This window comes from Dermochelys coriacea, chromosome 5 (genome assembly GCF_009764565.3).
Source record: "Dermochelys coriacea isolate rDerCor1 chromosome 5, rDerCor1.pri.v4, whole genome shotgun sequence".
In the NCBI taxonomy this organism is placed as follows: Eukaryota; Metazoa; Chordata; order Testudines; family Dermochelyidae; genus Dermochelys; species Dermochelys coriacea.
In genome coordinates this window covers 52643786-52668958 of record NC_050072.1, presented here as the reverse complement: position 1 = coordinate 52668958, position 25173 = coordinate 52643786, and the positions used below count along the sequence as shown (strand labels likewise).

General features: G+C 43.5%; 2 protein-coding genes across 5 annotated transcripts in view; one reads left to right on the top strand and one right to left on the bottom strand.

Moving 5' to 3' along the window:
* The window catches only part of ACOT12 (acyl-CoA thioesterase 12), a 37870-nt gene extending 33959 nt beyond the window's left edge, over positions 1 to 3911 (top strand). For all 3 annotated transcript variants that reach the window (XM_038402444.2, XM_038402442.2, XM_038402445.2), the window contains 3 exons: positions 2399 to 2527; positions 3005 to 3131; positions 3712 to 3911. In XM_038402444.2, coding sequence (XP_038258372.1) covers positions 2399 to 2527; positions 3005 to 3131; positions 3712 to 3861 — 406 coding nt within the window. In that variant the 3' untranslated portion in view covers positions 3862 to 3911. The remainder of the gene's footprint in view (positions 1 to 2398; positions 2528 to 3004; positions 3132 to 3711) is intronic.
* A 3267-nt stretch (positions 3912 to 7178) lies between these two features.
* ZCCHC9 (zinc finger CCHC-type containing 9) lies at positions 7179 to 20615 on the bottom strand. 2 transcript variants are annotated; one of them, XM_038403601.2, is made up of 7 exons: positions 20239 to 20615; positions 18965 to 19013; positions 16465 to 16856; positions 15455 to 15605; positions 15119 to 15211; positions 13497 to 13565; positions 7179 to 8570 (listed from the first exon to the last, which is right to left on the bottom strand). In XM_038403601.2, exons 3-7 carry the CDS (start codon positions 16828 to 16830, stop codon positions 8452 to 8454), a joined length of 798 nt encoding a protein of 265 aa, XP_038259529.1. In that variant the 5' UTR covers positions 16831 to 16856; positions 18965 to 19013; positions 20239 to 20615; the 3' UTR covers positions 7179 to 8451. The 2 variants fall into 2 exon arrangements, with proteins under 2 accessions (XP_038259529.1, XP_043371096.1); XM_043515161.1 differs by lacking the exons at positions 18965 to 19013; positions 20239 to 20615 and adding an exon at positions 18557 to 18696.
* Between the last annotated feature and the right edge of the window lie 4558 nt (positions 20616 to 25173).

The window sequence follows — 25173 nt, the reverse complement described above, 5'->3', positions numbered from 1 at the left end:
TGCATTGAGGTGGGAGATCACCCTGAAGCTCCCATGTCGCCCCAGTACAGGGACTTGGCAGTGAGACTGCACCTGACCCTGACATAGTGCAAGGACCAGGCCTGCCCCAGAAACACCCCGGGGCCCTGCCTCTCTGCCCCAGGCACATCTGGTGTGGCTGGGCAGGATCAGCACAGCAGGATCCAAGTGTGGAGGGGCTTAGTGTGGAGGGATCCAGGTGTGGGGGTGAGAGGTTTCTGTGTGGGGCAGTCTGGGTACGGGTGGCTCAGTGGGAGATTTAAATCACAGAGGCTCGTTGTGGGGTTCCGGGTGCAGGGGCAATGGGCCTCTGCACAGCACCCAGGTGAATGTGGTTGGAGCTCAGGAGAGGGGATCTGGGACTTGGTGAGGGGTGTGTGGGTGGAGGGCTCAGTGTGGGGGTCCAGGAGCTGGGGGGATGGGGTGGGGTTCCAGGTGCAGCTGGTTGGGGCTCAGTGGGGTGGGGGGTCCAGGTGTAGGGGGCTCTTTGGTGGGGTAGGGCTTGTCAAGGTGAGGGTTTGATGGGCCTGCTTAACAGGGGAGCCCCAGCTGCTGCCGAGGAGATGCCGGGCTCCTGCTTCCCCCTGCGATTACCCTATCCCCTTTTCTTCTCTATCTGCCTCCCTTCATGCTCACATTCCCCTCCCACTGCCCTATTCCACCCCATTCCTTCCCCACTGCTTCTCCCCCCCCCCCTTACCCAGCCCCATCGCAAGCACTCACAACAGGAAGGTTCCCAGCACGCAGAAGGTCAGCATAACTGGCACTAGGACCCAGGAGGCAATGTTCAGCTGCAGAGTCAGCGGAGCCAATATGCAGCCTCCTTCAGCTGGAGAGCTCTGCGCTTGCAAAAAGGAGAGGTGTGTGTGTGTGTGTGTGTGTGTGTGGCGGGGGGGGGGAAGTGCCCCCCCGCCCCATGCTGCCAAAAAACTGCACCCATGGTCGCGCTCCCTCCTCTTCCCCATGGCTTCCCTTTACTTCCCTGCCATTTTCTGCAGGGAAGCACAGGAATTCTGCAGGGGGGAGGCATTTTCTGCAGGCGCGCAGCCAGGCAGGATCCCCCCAGGAGTGAGGATAATGTTTTTATATTGAATAGGTTGAAATAAAGGTAAATTTGTAAGGTAAGTGGCTAGTGGCTCTAAGAAGAGAGCAAGTAAGGATACCGTGGCAGGGGCTATTCCTAAACAGTGCACTCGGCAACTTTGATTAAAAATCAGTACAGACACTTTAAGATGAGAGTATAACATTTTGAACCACTGAAGGAATACATCATCTCATCCAAATTTATGCAAAACATCAAAGTGAATGTTCCAAAAATCCTCTGTCACATGCTCTTTCTGCATCTAAAAAGAGGGAACTAGATTCAAGTGTTGAGTGCCTGGAGGCCCACAGATCTCCAGAGACATTGCAGGTAGCAGGGCTGTTCTTCAGAGAGCCAGTTTGATTTTGGCCCACAAGTTTCAAGAGAAAATGTTCTAGTCTGGCACGCAGTCTTTCAGCCAGTGGTTTAAGAGCCTCATTAATGAGACAAATAGATGTGCAAGGGGAGCACTCCCTTGGGTCTTTGCCTTTCCCATGTATATTAAGCTAAGGCAGGTGGCAAGGTGGGTGATGTAAGTATTTTTTTTATTGGACCAGCTTCTGTTGGTGAGAGAGACAAGCTTTTGAGCTTACACAGAGCTCTTCTTCAGGGCTGGGAAATGGCCTCAGAATTTCACAGCTAACTACAAGGTGGAACAGATTGTTTAGCATAAGTAGTTAACACATATTTCAAGGGACCAGTCAAGGTAAAGTGGCCTGTGAATACCCCTTCAGTCACAGGGGCAAAAGGAAGATGGGGGGGGCAAGCAACTGGAAGAGCGGATGATTGTTAGTGGGTTATAGAGTGTTGTAATCAGCCATAAAGCCAGTGATACCGGGGAACATTTAGATACCTAGAAAATAGTACTGAATGCAGTTGGATGCTTTTCCAAAGAGGACAGTATGTGAGAGAGTTGCTTGTACTGCTTTGCTCCAACACCAGCTGGTCCTGGAGCTTAACTTGATTTTTTTTTTTAGAGCATCAAGGACAGAGCCATAGGTGAGGCATTGCAAAGAAGAAGGCTCTTTCACTATGTTTCATTATACCCCCATTCTTTGAGAACTTGGGTGTAGGTCCCCGTTTTGCAGAAAAGTAACATTATTTGTGGCACAAGCCCAGCTGAACTTCAAATTAGTTTCCAGCCTAGTTTTAACACTCTCTGAGTAATCCGAAGAAAAACTGAACAGCCTACATTAAAATGGTAAGGTGTTCTTTCTGAATCACTGTTTTTAAAGAGAGCTTATTGCACACTTCAGGTGCTGAACTGTCCTGACTATGGCATGTTAAATGTACTTGCAGAACTTGTGAGGTTGTAGAGAATGTGAATGAAGATGAGAAGATATACCACATTACATCGCCATCAGTGAATGGAGAGAAACCCAAAGATTTTGTAGTTCTTGTGTCTCAAAGACAGCCCTGTAAGACTGGGTGAGTAAGTGAATTTCAAGCTTAGCTGGTGCTAAACCTTTGGAGCTACAACTCTTCTAGCATATCTAGAAGTCGGATCCCAGAATAATGGATGTAGTAAAGATATTATTGAAGCCCATAAGAATTTGGATGGACTACTGTTTTGGACCATCATCCTTATGATCTTCACCTGGCACTGTTTGTCAGTGATCTTAATGAGCAATTTGAGGATTCACTGCAACCCCTTTGCATACACTTGCTGGTTAGACACAGTAGGGGCAAGCTCGCCCTCTTATATGCTTGCCACACCAAATCACGCTTAGGGTTCTCATTTCTTACATGGGCCAGTTGTGGTTGAAACTTTATAATGTTTTCATAGAAAATGTTATAGTTATTTATATGGTTTAAAGATAGTAAACTACATTTAATAGAGTTCAAGTTACTCATATGTATTTTTTTACAGCTTGTTGAAGAGACTCTTGGGTTTTTTCCCTACAGGGACCCTTACATAATAGCTGTGAGGTCAGTTACCCTGACATCTGTGCCACCTTCTCCAGACTATTGTAGAAATGAAATCCTATGTGCAGGATTCCTGATCCATAGTGATGGCAACAACTCCTGTACGGTAAGCAGCTTTACAAATCACAATGGTATCTGCTGCCCTCAAATATTACATGTGCATCATCTCATTGAAGTGCACTATCTGAAATAGACCAGTGACACAATGGAAGGAATCACTTTATTTCCTAATTTGCTTAAACACTTGAATTCCTGTGGATATTAAATTATAAGCATTATACTACTTTGAGAGTAAGGAATGTCTGTGTTCACTTTGAAAGGAAGGTTTCTATATAAGAACATATGCTTATGAAAATGTTTGGGTGCCCTAACTGGGCTAAGGCGCCTTTCTTCTGCCAACATTTGTGTTACTAAAACAAAGATATTTAACGAGTTAGAGATGATGGAACAAATTCTGCTCTCTGCTATGCTGCTGTATACATTTAGCATATGCTTGAGCAGTTAGCTGATGTGGGGACATTAATATCACTAACATACTTTTAAAAAGTGATTATTTTCCAGTTAATATTGCCTTCACAGTGCTTTTATTTTTAGTATTAAAATACTTTGAGGGACTGATGCTGATATGGGTGCTGAGAAAATGACTCTCAAGTTCTGAGTTTTTCATTTTTAATTTGTTATTCCAGGTGTCTTACTTTAACCAAGTTACCTCTGGTGTTCTGCCTTACCTTGCTACAAATCTCATTGGCACATCAAAATCCATTGAAGATACTGCTTCTGCATGCATCAGGTTCTTGGAGTTGGACAGTACCAAGATTTACAGTATTTTGTTTTAAGTAAAATATCAGGGAAGCTCTAAAGATTATCATAAAACATTTTTAAGTGCTGCATGCAAACATGAGGATTCTCAATATCTATATCATCTACTACAGTAGTTCTCAACAGGAGTCTGGGCCACCAGCAGGTTTTGGGGGGGGGCCGCCAAGCACGGCCAACATTAGACTCACTGGGGCCCAGGGCAAAAAGCTAAAGCCTCTGCCATACAGGGCTGAAGTGTGGAGCCCTACCAACCAAGAGCGAAACAAAAGCCTGAGCAACTTAACTTTGCAGGGCCTGCTGTAGTGTAGGGCCCCAGGCAATTACCCTGCTTGTTACCATCTAATGCCGGCCCTGGCTTTTATATGCAGAAAACCAGTTGTGGCACAGGTGGGCCGTGGAGTTTTTATAGCATGTTGGGGTGGGGGGCTAGAAAGAAAAAGGCTGAAAACCCCTGATCTGCCAGACTGAAATATTTACTTTAAGCCACACAGCTCATTTCAGCCCTTATCCTGGGAGTATCTGAGCACTCGCAACTCCCACTGATTCAGGAATTGATTGACTCATATTTTTAATTTTAAATAGAATGGGGGAAAGTTTTTATTTATTCCGCTCACTTGAATTTGGTGGAGATGCCAAGGCATAAATGAGGGCATAATTTCTATTACAAATACCATTTTGGAAGGGCTGCTAAACTCGGTTCTAAAAATCTGCTCGTCTATAGCAATAATAATGAAGCTTACATCCTTTGTAAAGTGCTCTGAGGTCTACCTATGAAAAGTGCCATGGAAGTGCTGGGTATTAATATTATGATAGCTTTGAAAAAATATACCAATAAATAATAACGATGAATAAACTATTTTGGCCATGTTAAATTATAGACTTAAAGGAATGATGGTTTCAGAGGCTTTTTGGTCTAAACTGTTTTGAGATTTAAAAAATGGAATACTGCTGGCAGTTAGTCCTTAGGCTGAATGAATACCTTTGGATGGATTTAAAGAATAAAAGTTCAGGAATCATGTTGGTGCACCTCAGGATTGCAGTAGAGGCTCATGCTTTGGTGCATTCAGACCTTCTGAGCGGTTAATACCCTATCCATCGTCCACTGAAGTCAACGGAAAGGCTCCCATTGATTTCAACTACAGCTGGATCAAGCCTTAAGAAAATGGATGTATAAGGTAGTGTTACTGGTACCTCTGTCCCCAGCTCCTCTGTTGCAGGTAGCAGAGATGGGAGGGCAGGGGGCAATACAAGGGAGCTTGTTACTGCACCCTGATTTTCATCCCAGCTTTATGCCCTGAGCAGTTTTGAGCAGTCATGGGGCTGTCTCATATTCAGCTGGCTTGCAAAAGTCGCCTTAGGAGCTGTCTAGCAGCTTGGGATAGCCAGAACGCATAGTACTTGAGCCACACCCCCACCCCAGCCCCTATGTTAACACTGTAGGAGCATCTGGCATAGGTGCCAGCGACATCAGCTCTGTGCCTGTTGGGATCTTCTCCCTGCTGAGAAAACGCAACCAGTTTCCACCCCATTTTGCACTATGGAAGAGGAGCTAGTCTCCTAACACTAATTCAGACTGCTTTACACTCAAGAAGACTCCTTTAGGCTTCTTTATAGCCACTCTACCAACATATGAGAATCACATTTTCCAAAGTCACCTAGGCCCAGCTCCTCAAAAGTATTTAGGCACCTAACTCACTAGCCTTGAGAATATAGGTCCCAGTGGTTTTTGAAAAATCAGACTGAGATACCCTCAAAAATGTTACCCTTAGGCTCATCATCAGACATTTGGGTGGTTTTATTGCCCCCCCCACACCTGTTACACTAATTTAGACCCCCGTGCACAGTGATAGAGGATATAAGGAGTCTACCTGAGTGCAAGACACCAAGGCACCACTTTAGCATCTAGCTGTGGGTAGCTGTCTAAATATGACCTATGGGAAGCAAAAACATGGTTGGGAAATCACACAGAACAGAAGGGAAACTTGCAGGGAAGAGGAAGGGACCACCCCACTCCCCCTCCAAAAATCCAAGGTGAACCACAATGAGGGGCTTCTTTAATGCCAAAATTTGGCTCTAAGTGTTGAGTCGAAGCAGTGTCCCAGAAACCCTTTGCACTGACTATGCAAAAGCCAAAAAAGGCCCCAGCAGGTTATGGGTCCCAGTCCAGTACAGCTACCCTGAATCTCAGGCAGAGAACCTGCACAATCCAATGTTTCTAGGGGTTCTTTAGTTCTTGCATAGATGTTTCCCATTGATACTGTCAGGTTACTCCACAACTGCCTAAGCATTTAGTGACTTCACACACCAGCCACTAGTGCCTTAAGCAGGTATAACTCTACAGACCACAGAGCAATTGTTCCAACTTACATCAGAAGTGAAATAGATCTGTAACCATCCAGTAGTGTTGCCTGTCGGTTAGGGTTACACTACCCATTTTCTTACTTTACTTAAAAACAGCCACATAGAAGTGCTCCCGACACACTGAAGCACTGATTGAAAACTAACATTGGTTACTTATTCTAATTTCGCATTTGCCTGGTGCATAATATAGTGGGAGTGCTCAATTACTAATGAGGAGGGGGAGGGAGAGAGAATGCCATTTCATGCTTCAGCCACATTACACCAGAGATGCTTCTGCAAAGCATTTGCATGGCCCCACTCTGGTGAATTCTCCCAGCACAGCTCCCTAGAAGGTGCCAAGTCAGCTCGGTGATGCCCATCACCTTCTAGATATCGCTGGTGAAGGAATGGGACTGGAGGGACATGTTGGGAATGTGAGTAGATATAGCCAGAGCAGTGCTGTGCCCTTCCCCACTACTGACACACTCATGGCAGCAGGGAGCACAAATTTGGGCAACCCTCAGGCTGCTTTAGCAGCTCCTTGCATAGGGGATGTATACATTTCAGCTACACACTATCTACTTCCTATACATTTGTAATGTTCTCATTTAGTTGCCACTCCCCACTCCATACTGTAAACCAAATACCAATGTACCTGCTGAAATCTCAGACAAAGCTTTAAAAGATTCAACCTCGTATTTATTCTGTGCTTTCCCTCCCTGTTAGGTTTCTGTAGTTAATTGCTATAAGGCATCAGGCAGTCAGGTGGTTCCTGGTATTTACTTCCATTTTGGGGTTGTTTGTTTTCTTTGGCTTTTGTAAACCATATTTATGTACTTTATGAAAGCTGTTGAGCCATTGATGAGCCAGATGCATACACATTTATTTCCTAACGTCCAGAGAGACTTAGTCCAAAGATGCATTAAAAGGAAAGCTATTCTGTGGAAGAAGACAACCAGAACCAGGGAAATCATTAGGAAAAATGCAACTACCATTATAGAAAATTCAAACTTTTATATATTTTATAAAAATAGTTAATTTTAAGAAAAATGTATAAATAAGGAAGCATTTAAACAATAAGTTCATGTATTCGGATTTACCACAAGAAATCGTACATTCCAAGGCAGCAACAAGCCATGACTTGGCCCAAAAGAGCCTGCTAAGCCATGCCATCGTTCAAAGCACATGAAGATCACCTTAAGAAGGGTCATAACACATTCATAAAAGGACATGTTAAAATAGGAAGTTAAGTGAACATCTTGATCACTACATAATTATCCTTCAAAGGTTCATTATGACAAAGCTACTTTAAAGTTCAGTACAGTGTCTCATAATTAGAGTTCTCAATCAAACTAAGATTTTGATGAGAGGGGGATCCTTGATACTCTCTAAGGTGCACAGAACTACTTTGTCTGTAAATGCTTTAGCAATTCAGATTTAATATTGAATGCATCAAATCAGTCTTGGCACCCATAGTACACCACTGAAAAGCCAAATTTCCCATTCAGATCATTTTGTGGCTCTAGACCCACCATTTTGTAAAGCATTAATAAATCTGAGGTGGCTTCTAGAAGTTTTGCAGTAGAGTATAACCGACTATCCAAATGTTACCGGGGACAGTAAGTGAAGTTGCATAATTGAGGTTTCGTATGTGTTGGCCTTTTTTTGTTTTAATTTTTTTTTTGAGGAAGGGATGTGTTCATAAACAATACTTTAAGGAGACTGTGCTGAACACAAGCAGACCTGTAGAGGTGAGAACAGTTGGTACACAGAGTACTGCAGTCCAGATCCCCAATCTAAGAGTGGGAGAATCGTGCCATTCCGCCCTGAGAGAGTAGAAAGCATGAAGTCTGAGATTTAATGAGCACATTTAGAGAGAGTGGAGAGGGGCCAGTGGTGCAGTTAGCCCTGAACCATGACAGCTATGTACCATCATTTTTTAAAAAACATTTGTTTGCTGTATTACCTTTTCTCCCCAGGACACCTCCATTTAAGCATTGTTTAGGTTTTTAAGTGATCACCATTTAAGGTTGGCAGGGGAGGGGGTTTGTAGAAAATTGTGAATACACAGGAAGTCATGCGGCAACTGCAATCCAGCTAGTTTATTGAAGCCCGAATCAAAGTAAGTAGGTGTCAGTGGAGTTATGCCCACTATGCTAGGGCTGAATTTGGCCTAAGGAACCCAGCTTTATCTTTCAGTTGTATAAGCGAGTGACCACTCAGAAGACAAATGATGTTTAATGTAGTCTGAGAGCCAAGAGCAGTTATCAAAAATTAACAACTTTTGGTACTTTTACTTTTGGTTTTTGTGGTTTAGGGCTCTCTAGAATTTCTTCATAATCTGCACTCATTCCATAGGACCATCGACCAACTGTTACTGCTTGATCTGTGAAGCAAGAGAGGCAAAATAGATTATGTAAAACTCTATTGGTTATATCCAAGATTTTCACTTTGTACGGTCTTGTGGCCAAACCACTGGGTGACATCCTCTCAGTCAGGATGTCTTGCATTTTAATTCTAGCTCTGACAAACTCTCCATGTCCTTAGGCAAGTTGTTTAACCTCTATCCTGCAAACTCAGCCATCTCCCAAAGCATTATTAGGGTTCAGTAAATATTGTAACTTTAAAAAAAAACCCAAAACATGGAACACACTATGTAAGGGTATATTTTCTCAGCAGGGGACTCATCAAGATTCTCAAATTAGGCCCTCACCTATCACCAAAGTGGGTTAACTATAATACTTTCTTTCCCCTCCAACACCTTCCACAAAGGCCTCATGGTAATTAACCAACATTAATTAAGCCTTAGCACACCTAGAGAATAGGTAAATATCATCCCATTGTATAGATTGGGATATTAAGGCAGAAACGATCTGGCAATGGTCATGCAAGAAGTTTGCGGCATGGCTGATCTCTTGACTCTGTTTAATCATGAGAGCATCTTTCCACACTTTACTTCATTCAATACCAGTTAACATACCCCTCCTAAACACGTAGCACATTGGCATACTATATTGAACTGATGTACAGCAGTTCAATTTTTGGAGGCCAGCTAGTCAGAATGTGCTGAAAATATTACATGAACATGTTAGTTATCAGTAACCTATACTAATTTCAGTGCATATGTGGCAGTTCCAGTGTCTAAAACAAGCAACAGCCAGCTCTGGCATACCCTAACTGCATCTGAATAAGAGTCACCAGGGGAAACGGTGTGTGTTTTAGTAACTGACTGTAACCCTGAGTCTTGGGAGTATCGGTTATCTTAATTTATCCCACTCACAAAGACTACTTTGCACGATGCAAACTGATTATAAAATTTTCTCTTTTCATTCTTATCCACAGCATATCATTATAGATTCAATGAATTCTAACAGTTTTGTAAGCAGCAGTGCTTGTTTTTAAATATCAGTGTTAGTTCTAACAGGTCTCCTGTGAAATTACACATCATTTAACTGTCAGTCTTCATTATGGATGTGTTTTCCAACCATGGAGAATTCCAGTTCAGCTTCATATATTATTATATATAAAATTTAGTCTCCTGAGACAGATCCACATTTTTCTAGATTGGGATATGCAGTGTACTTCTGCAAACAAAATAGTATTGGCAGTTGCCATTACGTATCTCACAGAAGCTATATATTTCAAGGTGTAGGCATCTGATCACTAAACCTTTGACTCTCATATCTCCTGCAGTATAGGAATTGCATGGAGTAAGTACACTGTTTAGTGTTGCTCTCCTGTTTTCTGACATACATGAATACCAATACTGCTAAATGAAAACCACATTCATCAATTAAAGGCTGCCACTCATACAGTGACAGTGTCATTCACAAGGGTTTGCAAAGCACTGCTGTTGATTCACTACAAAATTCCTTCTCTCCTACTGAAACTTCTCCAATTTCCACTTGTGTGCCAGCCTGACAGAAAGTTTGTGTTCTTTCATAGTATATAAAAAATGGTTACTTAAATGAAGTAACAAGACTATTGCCCGCATGAGTCCATGTTGTAGCGGATATGACCACCTTGGTCAGAATGTCTGACCAGTACCCAGCCATTAGGGCCGCACATGTACCCTGCTTATGTCCTCAGGACTCCCCCCTGAAGAGTCATAGTGCAGAACAACTACATAAAAAGAAGAATTTACCGCTGAGGCACTGGACACCAGGAGTCTGACATCAGGGCTCCAGAGCCAGAGCCCATCAACCCACAAATATGCGATATCAGTATGGACAATGTAGTGATGCTCAGTGTCAAGGCATCAACACCAGCAGTGTTCAAGAGTATGCAGACACCAATACCGTGACACCCGATAGGCATGGTATCTAGGGGATTCCTGTCTTCTACTGGGCCATAGGACACACTCACAACCCCCTCTAAGATGGTCTGGGCTAGAACAGTAACTAGGAATGTAATCCTCCTGTGTCATCACTGATCCAATGCCACTACAAGAGGGGCACTACTTGAAGTGGGTAGACTGGGCTTTGGCCACCTTAGATAAGGTCCACACGAGTGTGGGAATTGCTCAGCCTTGAAAATAACTATCCAATGGGACTAAAAATCCTAACACTAGCTGACCATCCCGCAAACAAACAAAAATAATGACCTGAAATATACCAAGGAGTTCCTCTATTCAGTACTTATAGTGATCAAAACAAACAGCAAAGTAATCACAACTGCGATATAATAGACCCTGACATGGGGTAGAGAAACACACAAGGGCATAGACATGGGGTATACGCAGCCCCAATATACACAACTATTCAGAAGTTTTGAGCTGCACTCCCAAGTCCTGTGCATCACTCACAGTGGGGCTCCAGCCAGGGAAGCTTTCAGTAGCACTCACTAGATTCTGTTTGCCCTAGAACATCTTACACTTAGGCCTTGTCTACACTATAAAGTTTTGTCGGCAAAAGTTATGCCGCTTTAATTAAAGTGCTTTACTTAAAACCGCTGTTGCATGTTCACGCTAGCTCCTTGTGTCACCAGAGCACATCCACACCGACAGCTCTTGCATCAACACAGAGAGCAGTGCAATCCCACCGTGAAACTGGTGGCAGGGTGCTTTGGGAAGGCTTTGCAATGCCTCATGGGGTAGGTACAGCATCACATGACGCAGGTTTCTCAATCCCATCATTCCAGGAGCATCCTAGTAGATTGTCAGCTGCTTTTTCAACTGAAGGGTGTGGGGAGAAAAGAGGAGAGTGGTGTGTCTGGGGCGGTGGAGAAAGCAGCTGACTGACGTATCCTGATGCAGTGGGATGGGGACACCCCCTTCCCACATCAGCCCTCAGCTCTGTTCAACACAGCAGACTCTCCTGAAGCAGCCCGCTCTGCCTGCCTGCCGTTCTGTGATTCCCTCTGAGTTCTCGCACAGCCTCCTCATCTGCTCGGAGCAGCATTTGGAGCCTGCTGAGGGATATCAAAACAGCATGGCAGTCCCACCCTGCACCCCACCCCACCCCCCAAGCAGCAGTCTGCCTGCTGCTGAGTTCCTAGAGCAGGGCAGAACAGGAGCATTCCACATTAATGATTTGCTCTTTTCTCCCCCAAAAGGAGCAGCTCTCAGATACTTCCCGAACTTTGGAAGGGGAGGGACACATGCCTGCAGGGCACCAGAGATCAAAACAGTGAGCAGAGCGGTCATAGCAGGCATTGTGGGATACTGGTGGAAGCCAGGTTTGTGGAAAAAACGAACAGCAGAGTCTACACCGATGCTTTGTCGCTTAACTTTGCCACAAAAGGCTCTATGCCTCTCATTGAGGTGGTTTTGTTTTTGCCACCAAAAGTAGCTTTGTACTGTGTACACTTTCCCTATTTTGTTGGCAAAAGGCAGCTTTTGTGGACAAAAAACTTTGTAGTGTAGACAAGGCCTTACCTGTGCCTCCATAGCCTGTTTACTTCTGTGTAATTCTTTCTTGTGAAAGCTAGGACTGCCTCAAACCATTCCAGTGTGGGCCATTCTTTAATTTAGAACTGGGCAGTTTCTATGTTTTAGTTTTCAGTGGGTTGGAATCAGATTCCTGAGAAATTAACTCCACTCCACGGGAGTCTGCTATGTGACATGGGATTGGTTCGAGCCTTGAAATCAATCATTACAGATCTCCCCAACATTAAAAGAAATCTCTTTTGTTTTAACAAAAAGAAAAGGAGTACTTGTGGCACCTTAGAGACTAACAAATTTATTTATCTTTTGTTTTAAGTTACCAGAAGCGGCTTTTGTTTAAACTACATCTAATTAAAATCTATACTGCCTGCTAACCTTTGGAAAAATTTAAGTAGCCTAACAGCTATTAGAAATTAGGAATACCTGGACTCCATTCTCTGCATGATCATTAAACCATATCTCCCAGATGCAGACAGTTTTATAATAAAGACACACTGGTCAGTAAGGGGGAAAGAAAAGTAAATGAAAATAAAACCCAATGATGAATTTTCAGAGTTATCAGTAGACAATGCATGGATATTTTTCAATTCATTTTTTCCAGATATTTGAACAAACAATGACTTTGGCAGAATTTGGTAGGGCTTAGAAGGGCTAACCAACAACCTTTAGCGCAGAACTAAAACAGTTAGCTAATGATTGGTAAAGTGTTTTCCCCCCACCAGCAGCAATCGAGGAGCAACACCACAGCAAGCTGTGCATTCCTCCAACCTCAGCTATTGGATTTATACCAGGTTGTAGTCCCTAGATCCTGCTCGGGGCCCTCCCATCTTTCACATCAGCCTTGATTAGTAGTAGATGTTTGAAACTCCCTTAGAGCAGCCAGAGAGATCTCCCCTTTTCCCCCTTCTGAGAAGGGCCCACTATTCTCCCTTCATCAGAATCTCTCTTTCCTGACTGCTGTAGGGCAGGGAGGATCCCTAGTCTCCATTTTTGGGTTTATCCTCTTCCTCAAATAGCTCCAGTACCCAACTGCCACTCAAAGCTTTCCCACTCTGAAACTGACATTTTCAGTTTCACTGCTACCCACAGGAAAATGACCATTTTGTCAGTTTCACCCAGCAGCCCCTGGATAAAGTAACTGCATTGGTGCAGTCTGTCTCATGAAGACAGCACTCTATTGGTTCACATTCATTTTATATTTGGAACACTATTTTTGTATGTGTTAAGGGCTAGAGCCATTTGTAATGAAAGTTGTCAGTTTCTGCAGTTTGCTTTACCCACTTACACTCCCCATTCCTCCTAAACAGTTTCATATTTGCTACTAGGTGAGTATATTTCAAGCCCCCTTTATAGGTCTCATCATAACAGAATAATTTGTCTTTATATTTTAAAACTTTGACATGCAAGCTATACTCCCTTGGATCTCACCTGAATACTGGTTTTCTGGACAATCTTTTTTAAAGTGTTCCACAGATCCACAAAGCCTGCAGCAGCCTCCTATTAAGAAAGGAACATCCAAAGCTATTTCTTGACAACTGGAAATAATATTTGCTTTATCATTATGCATATTTTGATCACTTGCCAACATGTTACAAAGACTGATCTTCACTTGAAACAAGAAAATTTAGAAGTTAAACAAATTCAATATTATATATCACAAATTAAGATAAAAATTTCCTCTAGAGACTAACTCAGAGGTCCTTCATAGACTAAAATTCATGTTAACTTGAGACAACGTGGCCCAGTGTATAGGAGACCTGCTTGGTGACATTGGAGTAGTAATTTGACCTCTGGGCCTCAGTTTCCCCTCTATAAAATAGGAATAATTATACTGACCCTCCTTTGTAAAGCGCTCTCATCTACGGATGCCAAATGATGTACACAAATCCAGTATTAATGTTACTGCAAAGAGTCATTTGAATTACATTTTCCTAGAAATAGTGAGTAGCTATTTGAAATTCTGACATTGTTTTTTAGGAACAAATTCTGTTCCAAGATACCAGCATACAACTTCTTCTGAAGTTAATGGGAGTTGCATGTGGATGTCCGAGGACAAAATCCAGCCTTTAAAGGGGGCAACATCTACTTGAGATCTAGTCAATTCAAAAAAGGTTAAAAGCAATACATTTGTTAAATCTAAATACATCTGACTGAGTCCTCCAACTAATCTGAGATTTTAGTCACTTTCCTATTTTTGCCAAGTTACTGTGTGAAAGATCCACAAACTAGTTGATTATACTGGGAAACGAAAGTTAACTATACAAAAAGGGATTATCAAATTAAAAAAAAAAAGACTATTTTAATCCCTTTCTTACATTAAAGAACTTCAGACAGAAATGTGATTTAAATTGAGGTTGTCCCTTTTCTAGAATAAAGGCTTCACTAAGAACATGTTGCAATTACGAGGATGCCGAGGCACTGCATGTTTCAGATCTACACGTGACGTCACAGGCCGAATTAATTATATTCCAAAAGGTCAAGTTAAAGGCTGTGTTAAAGGCAGATTTCCTTATTTTTTGCAGTGTCATCACATATTTAAACAGAGGATTTTAGTGCAGTAATAACTTGTTCGGCTAACAGCCATGGAATACCTGAAGAGACTCATGTATCCAACATATAATGGGAGGACTGAACAGCTCATTTAGCTTTCAAAACGTCTCTCTAGCCAAAAAAAGAGTCTATACACTTCCTCCCCGCAGGTTTAGAGTGTCTCCCTTTCTCCTGGTACATAAATACAAAGGGTCTTTTTCCTCATACAATCATTGAGAACACCCCTTTTTAGAATTTCAAACTGAATTTTGCTCCTATGCTCTTCTACTCATCCTGCTGATGCTCAGTTACTTGGGGCAATCACTAGCTAATGAAGATATGCACTAGACACTCTACAATTGCGACATACTTTTTCTACACAAAGTACATAGGCCACCTTCTACAAGGAGCTCTATTCACTGCACTGTCTCATTCCTGGCAGCTGTCACCTTGTTCTTTTCTACATTTAATCACCATTATAAGAGGGCAAATGTTTGGTTTACTGCAATAATTATACTGACCTTCAGCATATAGTCCTTTAGGATTATCTGGACAGGACCTTGATAGATGCCCCATCTCGCCACAAATAAAACATTTTGCATATGGAAATTCCCCTGTAAGATTCCAATTGTTCTTCTATTAAAATAGATATTAAACCTTAACACCAAAGTTACAGATAATATCAGTGCTTTTACAGAAAAAAATCAATATTGTAGTAATGTGGAACCACTTTAACAGGTAATGCGTGTCCTCAAAAACTGACTAAAAATGAAACTTCTTAGTGATCAGAAAACCCTTACAAAGCACTTCCTTTAAGAGAAATAAGTAGATGTTTAAAAAAAAAAAAAAAAGCATACCAAGAGCTGGATCTACTTTTGCTCTACACTTGGTGATTTCATGCTCTGTAGATCCACATCGATAACAGATTCCAGTACCCATATCCTGACTTTCAAGTACAGCTGAGCAGTCAGCAATTCCATGGCCAGGCTTCCTACAGTGAAAACATACCTTCAAAAATAAAATGTGAATTACTAAACTGACTATGGAAACTCATGTTTTGCTGTGTATTTTTACAGCCAGGATTATTTTAAAAGGATACATTTACTGCTAATACTACACACACAAATCAGCATTTACCTCCAACAGAATTTTATTTTCTTCAAACTACTTTTCATATTAAAATTAAAGTTAACTGAAATCTCTGTGTCAGACACACATATTTAGGGTAAGAGAACCCTAGCAAGGTCTAGTGTTAGACTTTGGAATCAAGATAAGTTTTGGTCCTTACATCTTTAAAATAAGATCACATCAATGTCCAATAAGACATATAATGATCTCAAGGTCTACAATTCAATAACTGGCACTGAAAGCAAAACCCCAAAATTCCAGTCTAATAAGTACTTTATGAATCTTACAAAGTCAGCCTTAAGGGGAAAATTCTTAGAATACAATGAAGATAAATCCAATTTGCCTTGCAAACCACAGAATAGTTGTCACAGACCCGCACCCACAACCAATGAGATGATCAAGCTCTAACATTAACGCATTGTTCACCCATCTGTAAGATTGTACAAAGGTGTATATAGGAATATCATATTGCACATTCACTGATCAACAGCTGCTCATTACAGAAGGAGTGCATCCTCCTTCAAAAAGTAAGTTTGGTACATTTTGTGGATTCCAAACAGGCGAGCAACTTAACATTACTTACACTGGAATTCTGCAGGCTTTAAGTCTTTTCTACAATATTTTGCAATTTATACACCTTATATACAGGTATAAGTACCTAAATTACTTTTACCTTAATCTTAGAACACACTTATGAACAAAAACTTGGAGAAAGGGCAGAACAGGACAGAGATCTCACCATGGTGTTTTTCTTTATCTCTTGTCTCTTCAATCTTCTTCCCTCCCGACGCTTGTCTTTCTTCAAGGCTGTTGCTACTTCTTCCCTCACCTCATGGCTGTCGGCTGCCATCACCTTTTCATTATGTATAAACTTTGAGCTCTGTTTTAAGTATTCCATGAATCCATTAACATCTTCATTCAAATAGTCCTTTTTCTTTTTATTCTTCTTCTTCACTTGATCATTCTTTAAAGAAAGTGTATTTGAATAATTTTGCTGTTTATTCCTCACTGTTCCACTGGTGGATCCATTTTTCATATCTTCCCATGGTGTAGCATCCAGAGGCTTTTTGCTATGAGCGGTACTAGTACGGGCCCACCTGGTCATTATTTCTTCTGGAATATTTTACAAGCCTTTAAAGCAAATACTGAAGGTCACACTTGTTCTTTTGGGAAGGGTACATGACTTTTTATCAGTTTGCACAACATTTAGCATGATAGGACTACATTTAAATTTAAGATAGGAGACTCCGAGAACCACTATTCTACAAAACATTATTAATAAATAAAATCATGTAAAATCACCCCATAAGACACCAACCAAAGAAAAACAAAATTCTATATTTGTACCACAGCTTGAGACATCTCTTTGCTCAAGCATCGGGGACCACTAGCTTACTGCCCTGCTGGGTGGGTCGGTGGAGCTAAACTGTCACATTAATGTATAATCTACACTTTTGTTTCAGCTAACTTTGGGCCAGATCAAATGCTTAAAAATTGGATTGACCTAGCTATATTGCTCAGGGCTGTGAAAAAGGTTGCACCTTCAGTGCCACCAGTAGGTCGGCCTAACTCTAGTGTAAATACGGCTGGGCTAACAGCACAGTTCTTCTGTGCACCTAGCTCCCACCTATGGAGAGGTGAATTAACTACAGCAACAGGAGAACCCCTCCCGTTGATACAGGAGGTGTCTAAACTACTGTGGCATGGCCCCAGGTCATTGGACCATGAGCCCCCCTCCAGACTCTGCCCACGCTTCACAGCCCTGCTCCCGTTCAGCCTCTCTTCCCCATGGCCCCATTTGCTGCTCACTCCTCTCTGCCCCTCCCCCCACCGGTGTGAGTGGTGGGAAAATGCCGAGCAGGGGTAGGGCCCACAGAAGATTAATCTGGTGCTTCTGACCTAAGGCACTAGTATAGGGCTCCCAGCGGACCCTTCCCCAGGTACCAGGCTGTGCTGCCTTCCCCAACCTGGAGACAGGACTCCAGACATGGGGCTGCTCGCCAGGGGGCAGGGGTGTGGCACTGCTAATCTGGCCCACCCAGTCCCACACACATGTACTCCTCCCCAAGGAGCAGCATGAGGCGCTGGAGCCACTCTCACGGTCAGGGCGAGGGCATGTGGAAGCTACCTCAGCAGTGAGGTTATCAGCACCCCCACCCCGCAACTTGGGCATTAGGCAGTCCCACCACCAACGCTACAGGCCTGAGGCAGTCACGGGGCCCAGCATTTAGGGCCTGATCCCAGTCCAGGTTTCAGCAGCCAGGTTCAACGCAGCCCTGGCTGCCCCTGGCGGGGAGTGGAGGGAGCAAGGCAACCCACAGCCACCATGGGCCCAGCACCCCACCAACACATAGCCTCAGTACAGACTGGCCTCTTGTGACTTCACAGCCATGCAGAGGGATTTGACCATGCAGAACATGAGAGTCCAGGGGGCCACAGCCCACAAAGGTCACTCACCACTGGTGCAGCACGAAGGCCCCGGGGTTGGGTGATCATATTTCCCAAAGGGAAAACGGGACATTGTGCGGGGTTTACCCAAGCCCCATCGTGGCCCTTGCTGTTGGCCTGAGCCCCCCTCCCTGTGTGGGGGATAGGCAAGGCCCAGGCGAACAGCAAAGCACATACTAGACAGGGTGTCGGGACCAGGCCTCCAGTGTAGTAGAGACCCGCAGGGAGGGAGAGACAGGATCCGACCACCCTGGAAACACTTCCCGACATGCTGCTCTGCACTTCCCGTCATTCATCAGAAGCAGAGCTGAGCCGGTTGCGGGTGGGGCTGGGGACTGTTTTAACCTAGATGGAGCATTTCGGGGGGGCGGGGCTGCACACACCACCTGGCAGAGCATTGCCGGCCCCAGCGTTGCCAGACCCGGGGCCTGCAGTCAACAGTCTCCACCCCGCAGGGGTGCCAAGCTCACCAGCACCTGTCAGTGCACCCAAAGCTTGGTGCTCCTGGCGGGGCCTCAGTGTGCGATCCCCTTGTCCTACAGTCAGAGGGTTTGATATTGGCCTATTTGGACAAGGGGGATAAGGCATATTGGTTAGCACAGCTGCGAGCCGCCTCAGGCAGCTGTAACAGGGAGAGGGGGAAGCACCAGCCCCGCTGACCCCTCTTGTTCATGTCCCTCAGCTTCATGTGGTGCCGGCCACCGTTTAGGACTCAGCTCTGTCTGTGAATATTTTGCATCATTAAACCGGAGAGAGAGCGATCCAGCATGTAAAGGGAAATGTTTACTAACCTCAGCAGATAATGCTATTGAGTTACACACCCAACGGATTACTGAAAACCTTTTGGAAAAAACAGGAAATTTTGTCAGTAACAATATTAAAAGAAAACAACACTTACAGTTGCTCTTTGCATTCAAATACAAATTACCCTCCATGCATATGCATATGCACACATCCCCATCCTGAGATTCTCTTAGAGGAGGTTTTACCCCTTCTCCATATCTGCTAGGGGTGGATCAAAACCCTATTGTTAGGGCCCTACCAAATTCACCGTCCATTTTGGTCAATTTCAGAGTCATAGGATTTTAAAAATAGTAAATTTAAAGATTTCAGCTAATTAAATTTAAAATTTCACAGTGTTGTAATTGTTGGGGTCCTAACCCAAAAAGGAATTGTGGTGGGGTTGCAAGATCATTCAGGGAGGGGGACTGTTGCAATACCGCTTACCTTATTTCTGCGTTGCTGCAGGCAATGGAGTTGCCTTGGGAGCTGGGCAGTTGGAAAGCGGGAGCTGCTTGCCGGGAGCACAGCTTTAAAGGCAGAGCTGCCGCCAGCAGCAGTGGAGAAGTAAGGATGGCACTGTGTGGTATTGCCACATTTAGGGCCCAGCCCTGCAGGCAGCAGCGCAGAAGTAAGGATGCCATGGTATGCTATTGCCACCCTTACTTCTGCACTACTGCTGGGGCGTCACCTTCAGAGCTGGTCGCCCAGCCAACAGTTGCCACTCTCCAGCCGCCCAGCTCTGAAGTCAGCATAGAAGTAAGGGTGGCAATATTCCTACAATGATCTTACAACCCCCCATACCACCTCCTTCTAAGTCAGGACCCCCAATTTGAGAAACTCCGGTCTCCCAAAGAAACTTGTATAGGGTAAAAGCACAGAAAAACCAGATTTCAGGGTCCCTGACATGTTTTTCATGGAGGTGAATTTGGTAGGGCCCTCCCTATAGTTGACAGAATTAGATTTTTATTTTGTTATGACTTTGGCATTTATTTTAAGCCTTTTTTACTTTTATCAGTTTAGATTTTCAGTAACTGGAACTGAGGGTCAGACAATTATTATTTAACCGGTTCAGATGATGGGGCGCGGAGGGGCTCGGGCCAGGTCCGCGCGGGGTGCGGGGGAGGCGCGGAGGGGCTCGGCCCAGTTCCGCGCGGGGTGCGGGGGGAGGGGGAGGCGGCGGCGCCGCGGAGGGGCTCGGCCCAGTTCCGCGCGAGCTGGGGGAGGGGGAGGGGGAGGCGGCGGCCCAGTTCCGCGCGGTGCCGGCGGGGAGGAACACGCTCACCTCACTGTCCGCTTCCGGCCTGGCTAGCAGGGGGCGGGGCCTGCAGGGGAAGAAGCGGAACGTGGCGGGGGGAAGAAGAGGAGCAGGGGCGGGGCCAAAGTTGCGGCGCTCCTGCGGCGGCCCCCGGATTGGCCGGGCGGCTGCGGTGTAAAGCCGCTGCCGGTGCCTGTAGCGCGGCCTTAGTCTGCGGCCAGCCCGTCACGCGCTCCAGCCGGCGGGATAAAACAACCCCAGGGGGCACGTCCCCGTGCTGCGGTGCGCGCAGGCGAGTTACACGGAGCCGCGCTAAAGCCCCGTAGCGCTCAAGGCGGGAAGCAGGGCAGGGCAGGGCAGGGCACGGCACGATTGTAAAGGTGTACGCGGCCCGCAAAGCCGCTCCTCGTGTTTTCATTCCCCTTCCTCGTTAAATGAACGGGGGCTCTGAGTAGAGCAAAGCTACGCAAACAGCGGTGTGTACAGGTGTGAGTATAGGTACATGCCACGTCTCCCTTAGCAAACACAGCTCCGGGCCGGCGGGGAGCGAAGGGGAGCAGGTCTTGGGCGACTGGCAGAATTTCTGGCTTCCTTAGAAGTTCTTTTATAAACATTGTGCGGTCTCCATTCGGCTGTGCCGCCTGGGTTAGTGCTCATACCACACGCGGGCATGTTTCCCCAGGGAAGCTTATGAAGTAAACTGTGGGCACAGGGCAATGAATAAACCAGAGGGGTTCAAATTTTAAATTCCTACCAACGCCCCTTTGTAAAAAGCCTCCACCAAATACTGGGGTAGAGATGCCCGCATATGCTACTCCCTCCAGTAGCCCTGGCATCTAAAGGCCCAGTGAAGGCACTCAGATACCAGGCCCTGCAGATAAATACTGTGATGGGTGTGGCATAAGAACTAGAATCGCACAGAGGTGAAGTCCCTAACGCAGTAGTATATGACCATGAAAAACAATCAAGTTATGTCACCAGTTGACAAATATTCTCTCCTGTTTTTTTTCTATTTGGCGTTGCTCAACCCCACCAAACAATGCTCTCAAGAGGAAGGAACACCCAGGAAAGTTCTCCCAAAGTTTCCCATATTTCCATGATTGTCAACGTGTCAATTCTTTCTGCACAGGAGTAAAGTCCTATAAATGGGGGGAAATACAGCAAGACAATTGTATTGGAAAAACATATATTACAGTTAACCAGTAATAAAGATATATTTTTCTTCTTTTTTTAACATTAGAAATTCAGGACCTGTCTACCCAGCAAGGTTTACAGTAACTCTAACGTCTTAAAACCTCTAACAACAGGAATTCCACAACCTCCCTAGGTTACTTGTTCCAGTGCTTAACTATCCTTCTTGTTGGAAGTGTTTTGCAAATATCCAAACGATATAGCCTTGCTGCAAACTAAGCTGATTTCTTCTTGTCCTACCCTCACTGGACATGGAGAACAATTGATCGCGCTCCTCTTTATAACAACCTTTTCCTTATTTAAAGACATATCATGTCCCTCCTCAGCTTTCTCTTCTCTAGACAAATCATGCCCTGTTCTTTCAACATCTCCTCAGAGGTCATGTTTTCCAAACCTCTTAACATTTTTGTTGCTCTCCTCTGGGCTCTTTCCAATTTGTCCACATCTTTATTGAAGTGTGGTGCCCAAATCTGGACATCGTATTCAGCTGAGGCCTCACAGTGCTGAGTAGAGTTGTACAATTACTTTTTGTGTCCTACATACAACACTCCTGTTAATACATCCCAGAATGATATTTACCTTTTTTTTTTTTGCAACCACCTCACACTATTGACTCGTTCAATTTATGATTCACTTTATAATTCCCACATCCTTTTCTGTAGTATTACTGCCTAGTCAGTTATTCCCCATTTTCTAGTTGTGTGTTTTATTTTCCTTCCTAAGGCTACATCTACATTATAAGCTAGGGCTATGATTCCCCTGCTTATGTACACATACTGCTACACATACTTTTACCAGATGTCATTGACCTAACATGAATATAAATAGCAATGTAACTGCAGTAACACAAGTAGCAGCAGTGCAGGCACAGCTGAGCCATGCTAGACAAAGCCTAAGTGTAGTACTTTGCACTTCTCTTTATTGAATCTGATTTTATTGATTTCTGACCAAGTCTCCAATTTAACAAGAGTATTTTGAATTCTAAACCTGACCTCCAAAGTGCCTGCAGCCCCTCTGAGCTTGGTGCCATTTGCAAATTTTCTAAAGTATACTCTTTACTCCATCATCCAAGTGACTAATGAAATATGGAATAGTACTGGACCCAGGACCAACGTCTGCAGGATATATCCTCCCAGTTTGACAGCAAACCATTGATAACTATTCTTGGAGGGCAGTTTTTCAATGGGTCGTGCACCTACCATATAGTAATTTCATCTAGATCAGCGGTTCTGAAACTTCATTGCGCCGTGACCCCCTTCTGACAACAAAAATTACTACATGATCCCAGGAGTGGGAACCGAAGCCACAGCCCGCCCAGATTCCACCGCCCCCCGGTTGGGGGGCCAAAGCTGCCCAAGGGCTTCTGCTCTGGGTGGGGCACATGTAACCTTAGCCCCCCCGCCCAGGGTTGAAGCCCTCGGTTGGGCTCGGGCTTTGGCCCCGGCCCCGGGCAGTGTGGGGCTCAGGCTTCAGCTTTGACCCTGGGCCCCAGCAAGTCTAACATCAGCCTTGGCAACCCCATTAAAATGGGGTCGCAACCCACTTTGGGGTCCCAACCCACAGTTTGAGAACCCCTGATCTAGATCATATTTCACTAATTTTCTCATGAGACTGTCATGTGGGACTGTATCTCAGACCTTACTAAAGTCAAGATATATTATATCTACTGCTTCCACCCATCCAATAGGCTAGTTACTCTGTCAAAGAGGGAAATTAGATTGCTTTGGCATATTTGTTTTTGACAAATCCATGTGAGCTATTGCTTATCCTATTATCCTCTTCGTGCTTGCAGATTTATTGTTTAATAATTTGCTCTAGTATCTTCCTGGATTATCAGGGCACATTGATTTAAATCAAAGCGATTTAAATCACAAATTTTAATCAAGCAGGAAACTTTGATTTAAATTATCTGTTTTAATGCATTTTGCGTTTGCACTTTTTAGTTATTTTCCTAAACAAGGTTGATTCTCATTGGTTGCTAACAATTAACACATGTTGATTTGCAACCAAATATAGCTTTTAAATCAAACTTCATTCAGAGTCTTGATGGAGACCACCGATTGCAGCAGAATAATTTTAAGTTTTACAGATGATGATGTACAAAGCACTCATACAAAAATGGATTATTGCATTGCCATTCACTGACACATCAGTTGGATGGCTGGGTTCTTTCCATTCTGGTACCAGCAGTGTTTAGAATAAGGCTACTCTGTCTCAGAGCATAAAGAGAAAACAAATGTGTAAAGTGTCAAGCAGAAATAGCGGCTGTATGGCTAGAGTCCTTAAGCATTTTAAGCAGTAAAAAAGAGCTCCAAAGAAAAGACAGAGTTCACTCATAAAAACAAAACCATGTTAGCATGACACTTGTCCGGGACTCCTGTTCATTAAGAAAAGACACCTTCCACCATCCTCCTTAAATAGAGTCAAAGTGCCTCTAACTTCTGCATGTTATTGCCAAATTCCAAGTAGTGGACAGGACATGCATCTTTTTTTAGTGCCTCTGATATCAGTACATTCCACTGGCTTCATTAGTATTTGGGCATGAAATGGGCTTTGGCTTAGAGGAGGAAAGTCCCTGCCATAGAAGTCCAGTAATAAAGTGGAAGACCGGATATTTTAAACAATATACCAGGAGCCCACAGGTCATATTTAGCCTTTCAGAAGCATTTTAAAAAAAATCCATTAATGATGGCAAAAAAATCAAGGATCTGATTTTCCCCTCACTTACTCAGGTGCAACCCCACTGAAGTCAACTGAGATGCACCTGTGAAATTAAGAAGAGAATTTGGTTCAAGAAGAAAGTTTAAAAAAAGCCAGCAAGATAGAAATCCTATAAACAGTTGTATCGTTTCATAAAACAAAACAATAATAATCAATGTCAATTTATGGAATGTCATTCATAAGAAAATTTTCATCACCCTTTGGTAACAGACTTTAAAGCACATTATCTGTGAGTATTCATAATTCTTGTCTCTTGGAAATTTCTGGAAAAATGTTAAATGATTAAAATTTAAACACAACCTACTTGTCTGATTAAAATTTAAACACAACCTACTTGTCTGATAGCATTATTAGAACTACTTATTGTTCAGTTCTTAATGTTCCTCCATTAGGAATCCAATCTTTTTATATGCTGACTAACTTATTTTCTTGTAAGTAGATTAAAACGAAGTGACAAACAGCTGCAACATGCATGTACAATAGATGATTTTATATTTATTTGTGCCCTTTAGAACATTGGAATTAATAGGATTTTTGTTCTGTATTTAATGCACTTCAGTAGCTGTCATGTCATCAAGCATGTTTGGAGAAAAAAATTGCTGTTCAAAGACTTTAAATTTCCAATTAAGTCTTAAACAGCTATAGGAAGAATTAGTAGGAAGACAAGTATTAAGTATTTTGCTACATCTTAAATTAAATTCCAACAAATTATATTAGTAAATTAATTCCATATATAAATATTAGCAGTAATTCAGTTCCCTTGTTATTTGCTACTTTTTTGGTAATATTTTCATAGAAAATGATCATTTTTATTCAGACATATATTAGTCTTGTTAGGTAGACAGTTACATGAGCATTTTATGCTATCTGTTAAGCCAGATCCGCTTAGATCAATGAATGACTCTAGATGTAACTTGTGATAAGTGGAATCAATTGCAACTTCTCTAATAATGGATTTGACTGTTTAACTTCTAATCAACATTTAGAAGATGCATCAACTCTATGCACATGGCCCCACCTGACAAAGTGTTGGTTTATAGGTTTGATACA